The 8668-nt window shown below is 50.8% G+C and overlaps 1 protein-coding gene across 1 annotated transcript; it reads left to right on the forward strand.

The window, feature by feature from the left end:
* The first annotated feature begins 6630 nt into the window (after positions 1–6630).
* LOC137846838 (olfactory receptor 14C36-like) lies at positions 6631–7563 on the forward strand. The gene has a single exon (XM_068664947.1). It carries the CDS (start codon positions 6631–6633, stop codon positions 7561–7563), a length of 933 nt encoding a protein of 310 aa, XP_068521048.1.
* The last annotated feature ends 1105 nt before the right edge of the window (positions 7564–8668 follow it).

Consider the following 8668-nt stretch of genomic DNA (forward strand, 5'->3'; position numbering starts at 1 on the left):
ACGAGCTGTAGCAGTGCAAGTTGACCCTGCAGAGGGTATTCCAATCCCTGTAATGGGGTCAGAGAAACGAGCTGTAGCAGTGCAAGCTGCCCCTGCAGAGGGCATTCCAATCCCTGTGGCAGACCCTGTAACAAAGTCAGAGAAACGAGCAGTAGCAGTGCAAGCTGCCCCTGTAGAGAAGGTGAAAATATGGTACAGAAATTCAAGTCGTTTAGAACGCAGAGAGTCTTCTGCCAATCCAGGTAAGGCTTCTGCCAAAACTAAGTATAGAGATGACGAAGATGATGACGACGCTGGGCCATCAAGGATTCAGGAGGAGGAAGATGAGGATGCCGAAAGAGCAACAGTAACTACCCGAAGCCTAAACGAGCGCGAGCTACGAGATGTGCGAAAAGATTTTGGTCGCTGTATAGGTGAGCAGCTTGTCACCTGGCTGCTCCGGTGCTGGGACTCTGGAGCCAATTGTGTGGAATTAGACGGCAGGGAAGCCAGACGGTTGGGATCCCTTGCTCGAGACGCCGGCATTGACAAAGCAATTGCAGATGGAGCACGACCCACCAGCCTCTGGAGGCGTCTCCTCTCAGCTGTGAGGGAAAGGTATCCCTTCAAGGAAGATATTTTATGTGTACCAGGCAAGTGGACCACTATGGAGAAGGGAATCCAATACCTGAGGGAATTAGCCGTACGGGAAGTGATTTATGAGGATCTGAGGCCCGCTATACTCCAACTGAAAAGGAGATATTGGCAGCATATGAAGGAGTTCGATCTGCTTCGGAGGTGGTCGGTACTGAAGCGCAGCTCCTCCTAGCACCCCGATTGCCGGTACTAGGCTGGATGTTCAAGGGAAGGGTCCCCTCTACGCATCATGCAACTGATGCTACATGGAGCAAGTGGGTTGCACTGATTACTCAGCGGGCTCGAATAGGAAACCCCAGTCGCCCAGGAATATTGGAAGTGATCATGGACTGGCCAGAAGGCAAATACTTTGGGATATCATCAGAGGAGGAGGTGGGTCGTGCTGAAGAAGCCCCACTGTACAACCAGTTGCCAGAGAATGAAAAGAAATATGCCCTGTTCACTGATGGGTCCTGTCGTATTGTGGGGAAGCATCGGAGATGGAAGGCTGCTGTATGGAGTCCTACGCGACGAGTTGCAGAAGCTGCTGAGGGAGAAGGTGAATCGAGTCAGTTTGCAGAAGTGAAAGCCATTCAGCTGGCTTTAGACATTGCTGAACGAGAAAAATGGCCAGTTCTCTATCTCTACACCGATTCATGGATGGTAGCAAATGCCCTGTGGGGATGGTTACAGCAATGGAAGCAAAACAACTGGCAGCGTAGGGGCAAACCCATCTGGGCTGCTGCATTGTGGCAAGATATTGCTGCTCGGGTAGAGAACCTGGCTGTGAAAGTACGCCACGTAGATGCTCATGTGCCCAAGAATCGGGCTACTGAAGAACATCAAAACAACCAGCAGGTGGATCAGGCTGCTAAGATTGAAGTAGCTCAGGTGGACTTGGATTGGCAGCATAAAGGTGAATTATTTATAGCCCGATGGGCCCATGACACCTCAGGCCATCAAGGTAGAGACGCAACATACAGATGGGCTCGTGATCGAGGGGTGGACTTGACCATGGACGCTATAGCACAGGTTATTCATGACTGTGAAACATGTGCTGCAATCAAGCAAGCCAAACGGTCAAAGCCTCTTTGGTATGGAGGACGATGGCTGAAATATAAATATGGAGAGGCCTGGCAGATTGATTACATCACACTCCCTCAAACTCGCAATGGCAAGCGCCACGTACTTACAATGGTGGAAGCAACCACCGGATGGCTGGAAACATATCCTGTGCCTCATGCCACCGCCCGGAACACCATCCTGGGCCTTGAAAAGCAAGTCCTATGGCGACATGGCACCCCAGAAAGAATAGAATCAGACAATGGGACTCACTTCCGAAACAACCTTATAGACACTTGGGCCAAAGAACATGGTATTGAATGGGTGTATCACATCCCCTATCATGCACCAGCCTCCGGGAAAGTTGAACGATACAATGGCCTGTTAAAGACTACCTTGAAAGCAATGGGCGCTGGGACGTTCAAAAACTGGGATACGCATTTAGCAAAGGCCACCTGGTTAGTCAATACTAGGGGATCTACCAACCGAGCTGGACCTGCCCAATCAAACCTGTTACGTACTGTAGATGGGGATAAAGTTCCTGTAGTGCATGTAAAAAATATGCTGGGTAAAACAGTCTGGGCTACTCCTGCCTCAGGAAAAGGCAAACCTATTCGTGGAATTGTTTTCGCTCAGGGACCTGGATACACTTGGTGGGTGATGCAAAAGAACGGAGAGGTCCGGTGTGTACCTCAAGGAGATTTAATACTGGGTGAGAATAGCCCATGAACTGAATTGTACCATGTTAAATAGTATATTATACTGTATGTTATCACTACCATGATTACTATAGGTGACTAATTAGAATGTATGGAAAAGAGTGTAACCTGAGCATGACATAAATGGTATGGAATAAGGGGTGGATAGATGTCCTGGTTTCAGTTAGCACAGAATTAATTTTCTTCCTAGTAGCTGGTGGAATGCTGTGTTTTGGCTTAGGATGAGAAGAGTGCTGATAACACCCCGATGCTTTAATTGTTGCAGAGCAGTGCTTACACCAAGCCAAGGACATCTCAGCCTTTTGCTCTGTCCTGCCAACGGGCAGGCTGGGGGTGCAGTAAGAGCTGGGAGGGGACAGACCCAGGACAGGTGACCCAAACTAGCCAAAGGGGTATTCCATACCATCTGACGTCATGCTAAACAATATATAGGGGTGGCTAGCTGGGGGGAAGGGGCCGGACTGCTCGGGGTTAGGCTGGGCATCGGTCAGCGAGTGGTGAGCAATTGCATTGTGCATCACTTGTTTGTACATACTATTATTACTTTCCTATTATCACCATTGTATTATTATTGTTATTATTTTTATTATTATTTTGTTATTATTATTTTCCTGTCTTATTAAACTGTCTTTATCTCAACTCACGGGCTTCACTTTCCATTTCTCTCCCCCGTCCCAGAGAGGGAGGGGGGAGGGTGAGCGAACGGCTGCGTGGTGTTTAGCTGCCAGCCGGGTTAAACCACGACAGAGGTCACTTCTACCTCTGCAGTGGATAAGGCAGCAGCAGGAACGTCTCACAGAAAGGGACTGGGAGGTCACTTCTGTCTGTAGCTGACAGGTCAGCCTTGGCTTCTCCCTGGGATCTGCACTTTTGGGCTGACATCTGACAGTGGCCCTGCTAGGCCAGCAGAAGGCACCTGCTTGGCATGCTGACTGGGGGATCCCCTCTGCCTCCAGAGCCAGGAGGACCCAGACAGAAAGAAGGCCCCAAGATGGGTTGTCCTGTCCCTTCTGCTTGAGTCCATGAGTGGGCAGCAGCAGGCACAAGGCTTGGCTGTGTCTAGCCAAGAAACTGCAAGGCCAGCAGCAGGCCCCTGGCTTGGAAGCTGCTGCTGAGGTGACTTGTGTCTGCTTGGCTGCCAGGCCGCAAGGAGCCTGCTGGGTTGGGATGCCTACTTCAGGAGTGGTTTCCACCCTTATGGAGCTTCCTTTGATAGTGGGAAAGAGCAGGAGAGAAAAAGTGCCACAACGTGCACCCTGGAATGTTGGCACCGGCCATGAGGAGGAAGAAATATCCAGGGGAACAACTGCTCCGTCTGCTAGAGTTAGAGGCAAAGAAGGTGTTAAGAGCCTCAACCTTTATCTCCTTTCTTGTTACCAGGTTTCCCCTCACATCCAATAAAGGATGATGATTCTCCCTAATCTTCCTTTATGTGAAGTATTTATATAAGCAGTTTTTATTTTCTTTGACAGTAATATACCGATGGAGCTCCAGCTGGGCTTTGGCCCTTCTAATTTTGACCTGCACAGCCCCATAACATTCAGGACACAGCTCCAGACAAACTGAAAGCATGCATGGGAGGAAAGCACAGAAGACTTTCCTGCAAGTCCTGATGCTGCTGTCTTGTCACAGATAGCACAATCACATGGGATTAGAACTGTCTGCCTGCAGACCTTAACGCCTGACAGAATGGAGAGTCAGTCCACGGGAACCTTGAGAAACCTCAAGATTTGTCTAAAGGAACATCGTGCCCTTTACAAGAAGAAGAGCCCTGTCCTGCACTGATGAAGAGTAACCCTACACATCAGGGCAGCGTGGGATGCTGCTGAGTGAGCAGTGCCCAGGAGGAGGAGGGACTGGGCACCACGAGGGATGTCATAAAAGCAGTGGTGCCTGCTCACCAGGAACCAGGGCAGCTTCCTACAGAGCTGCCTCATGAGGAGCATGGCAACCAAGATGATATGAGTTATCAGACTCAGCTCATCTGTGTAAGAGACCACCAACAGAAAGGTCTGCAGCCAGCAGGGAAAGAGATACAGGTATGAGAGTCCTTAGGTAAGGCTGCTGTGGAAATCATTAAAGGCTGTGACAAGACTGAGACTGCCAGCAGGACCCAGGTCTTTGTGTCCATGGCTATGGCTGTTGCCTCTGCCACAGAGGCTTATGAGGAAACAGCTGACTGTTAAAGCACCAGGGCCTCATTGCCTCCTCGCCCCCACCCATGAACCAGGCAGGGGTCGTACCATTCTCCTGCACTTGGCCATGCACATCCCCATCTCCTACTGCCCCACAGAGAGCCCTTAGCAAGGTGTGCAGGGAAAGGATCTCCCTTCCCAGGGGATGGAGGTCAAGGCCTGGCTCTTGTGCTTGGTGACACACATCCAGTTTGTCCACACATCAGTGTCACCTTCACATTGCCTTTGTCTCCTTGTCCTCACTGCCTCCAGGGTTCTGCTCTAACGAGCTCCAAGGGAGGCTGTGTCAGTGCTGGCCCTCAGGGGGACACTGCAGGAAACTTGCCTCTGACTTCCACTTCTGGAGTGATGTCTTCAATTGTCTCTGAGTGCCTGATGTTATTGGGCTCATCAGCAAAGCCCCCAGAGGGGTGATTCCAGTGCCTTGGGCTAGTGCTGTGCTGCTGAGCTGGTCTGGGCTCGTGGGACAGAGAGAGCTCGTGGCAAGAGGGCCCTGGTGCAGAGAGACAGCTGTGCCCAGGAGCAGCTCCTCTGCACAGCGCAGAAGGGCTGGGGGCTCTGACCGCAGCTGGCACACAGAGAGGAGAGAAGGAGAGACGGCTTGGAGGCACTGAGGAGCACAACAACAGAGGGCAGCGTGTGGCAGGACACATCTGCAGGCTCTTGGCACCGTGAGGCTCTGGCAGCAGGGCCATGCAGGTGGGGTTGCCAGAGGGGTCTTCTACAGCCAGTAGCATCTGCCAGGGCTTGAGTCTCTCTGTTTCTGCAGTGCTTTAGATAATGACATTATGAGGGGCAATTCAGGAGGAAGATCAAGGCTTGGCTTATGTGAAGGATAAGACTTTTTCTGTAGCCTGTGCTTGCAGACTGCTGCAGTGGACAGGAGGCAGGTTTCATTTTCAGGGTTGTACAAGAGACTGAGACTCCTGGAGCATTGCATTGAGAAATCAATAACTTGGTGATCAAATTTGTAAAGTACCTTCCCAAACATCACCTCATGGACTGCACCAGCATCATCATAATGTGGTCCTCTCAGGTTTTATCTCAGCTGATCTTTAGGAGCTACAAAAGCTCTAATACCCCCTGTCTTTGGGAGTTGTCTGCAGGCCAAAGCAGAGCAGAGCAGGCCTTTGCAATGAGCATGAGCTTCATCCTATGTGGGCAGAGCTGCAGCACAGGAGGGTCTGCTGAGTGTCCGTCTGTCTCTCCCTGGCCTTGCCTCCCCTGGCAGCAGCACGCTGGCATTCCTCCTGGCTTCTCCAGCTGACCGTGCTGCTGCTGGTCTTGTTCCCAGGCTGGCTGGGGATGGGGGATTCACATGCCCGTGGGGTGAACCCTCGGTGTGCTTGGGGGAAGGGGAGTAAGGAGACAGGGTGAGGGGTGTGGAGATGGGCACTTTGTGCCTGGATTCCTCTGCTCTCAGCAGTGTTCAGGTTCTTCTCAGATCAGTCTCTGAGTGCAACTTTCCTGCAACACTCACAGGGTGGGTGAGACCAGCACTGATGAACAGATTGTCTGTTCTCACTAAAGGACACTGCACTATAGGGCCAGTCCCTTTTTCTTTGAGGATCCACAATATTTATCCTTATGTGCTGGAGAAGTGCCTAGGATTTCTGTTTTAGAAAAACTCAGCCAGTGTGGGAGGTTAGTAACAACAAAAATTCTAACCCTATAAAATAAAAATTTATATATATATATATATCTGCTCTGAAGTTGGGTAACCTGAGAGCAACACTGGGGCAAAGTTCTTTAATATCAGCAGTGAAGAGAGTCTGAGATTACCACATGTTCCTCCTTACCTCTGGCTTTTGGACATAACTGACTCTTCCATTGTCCACAGAGGAGTCCCCTGCTCCCAGGGATACCCTCAGGCATCAGGAAGAACGCATAAAAGTGACCTGCCAAATGTCTTCCTGGAAATGGACAATTTTCTGGAGATTCTAAATGAGAAATGGGATGAGTTTTTCTCTGATAAGTCTGTAGTACATTACTACTGTTCTTTCTCCTCTTTGTTCAGGATCACATCCCCAAAAAAGAAGATGCCCAACAGCAGCTCCATCACTGAGTTCCTCCTGCTGGCATTCGCAGACACGCGCGAGCTGCAGCTCCTGCACTTCGCGCTCTTCCTGGGCATCTACCTGGCTGCCCTCCTGGGCAACGGCCTCATCCTCAGCGCCGTAGCCTGCCACCACCGCCTCCACACCCCCATGTACTTCTTCCTCCTCAACCTCGCCCTCCTCGACCTGGGCTGCATCTCCACCACTCTGCCCAAAGCCATGGCCAATGCCCTCTGGGACACCAGGGCCATCTCCTATCAAGGATGTGCTGCACAGGTCTTTCTCTTTGTATTTTTTATGTCAGCAGAGTATTCCCTTCTCACTGTCATGGCCTATGACCGCTACGTTGCCATCTGCAAGCCCCTGCACTACGGGAGCCTCCTGGGCAGCAGAGCTTGTGCCCAGATGGCAGCAGCTGCCTGGGGCAGTGGCTTTCTCAATGCTGTCCTGCACACGGCCAACACATTTTCCCTGCCCCTCTGCCAAGGCAATGCTGTGGACCAGTTCTTCTGTGAAATCCCCCACATCCTCAAGCTCTCCTGCTCTGATGCTTACCTCGGGGAAGTTGGGGCACTTATTTTTACCGTTTGTTTAGCCTTTGGTTGTTTTGTTTTCATTGTTTTCTCCTACATGCAGATCTTCAGGGCAGTGCTGAGGATGCCCTCTGAGCAGGGCAGGCACAAAGCCTTTTCCACGTGCCTCCCTCACCTGGCTGTTGTCTCCCTGTTTCTCAGCACCATCATTTTTGCCTACTTTAAACCTCCCTTCCTCTCCTCCCCAGCTCTAAATCTGGAGGTGTCATTTTTGTACTCAGTGTTGCCTCCAGCAGTGAACCCTGTCCTCTACAGCATGAGGAACAAGGTACTTAAGAATGCAGTACGGATTTTTTTTGAATATATGCTTCTTCGAAAGTAATAATGTGCCTTTAAATTTCAAATTAAGTTTGGAAACTCTTAGGAAAATCTTATGTCTTATCTTATGTCTACTTTGTTTTCTCTTATTTTCTGTAATTCATTTCTTTTTTTTTTTGTTGATCTTCTTTCTCTTAACATCCAACCTGTTAATTTTATCTTCTTTGACCAAGTCTCACAAACCTATATTAGCAGGCTTCTTGTATACATATAAATGATAAAGATGCCATGAGAAAATAATTTGTCTTAGCTGCTGTCTCTTTGCATGTGCTCTGGAGCTGGGAGAGCAGCCCCAGCATGCAGGAGGGGCTTGGGGCCAAGAGCCCAGCTACCACATGCAGGAGCAGCCTTGGTGGCCCTCGGGGCTGCCCCTCACTGCCCGCTGGGCTCTGCCTCTCTGCTGCCTTCGGGTCGGGGCTGCTGCTTCCCTGGAGCCATGGCCATGGCCAGCAGCAGGACGTGGCCTTGTCACTGCTGTTTTCTTTTTGGTTCCTCATTGCTTTCTTGTGCTCTTGTATCTGTCTTAGTCTCAAGGTCTCATATGCATTGGTGACAGTCCTGTTGTCTCTGCAGTGGCATCCCTGTCCCTGCAGGCAGCAGCAGGCACTGTGCAGCCCTGGGTCACAGCTGCCTCCCTGCTAGCACCACAGTAACAAGAGGGTCTTGCTCAGGGCAAACCCAGGACCCTGGACACCTCTTCCAAATGTGCTATCAGAAATAGAGCCAAGAGGTTGCTCTCTGCTCTTCTGTTTATTGTTTTTTTTCATGGAGTGAGAGACAGAGGCTGAAAGTCCCAGAGTGGTCCCTGAGGAACCAAGCGCTAAGCCAAGAACTTCCTTTGTGGCAGCACATGCCCAAATAGACAACACTGCCCTCTGCAGTGGGGCAGATGGCCAATGCCAGCTTGGAGAGGAATCTGGATCTGCCAGGAAACGTCAGGGGATCTGCAGGGACAAGGTGCTCAGTGGGTGTCTTGGATCTGTCTGAGCTGGAGTCACCTTTCCCTGCAGCAGCCCACACAGTGCTGTGCTCTGCACTCGTAGCTGGAACAGCACTGATAGCACTCCAGTGTTGTGTCTATTGCTGCGTAGTGCTGGCACAGCATCACG

The sequence above is a fragment of the Anas acuta genome, chromosome W (genome assembly GCF_963932015.1).
Source record: "Anas acuta chromosome W, bAnaAcu1.1, whole genome shotgun sequence".
In the NCBI taxonomy this organism is placed as follows: Eukaryota; Metazoa; Chordata; class Aves; order Anseriformes; family Anatidae; genus Anas; species Anas acuta.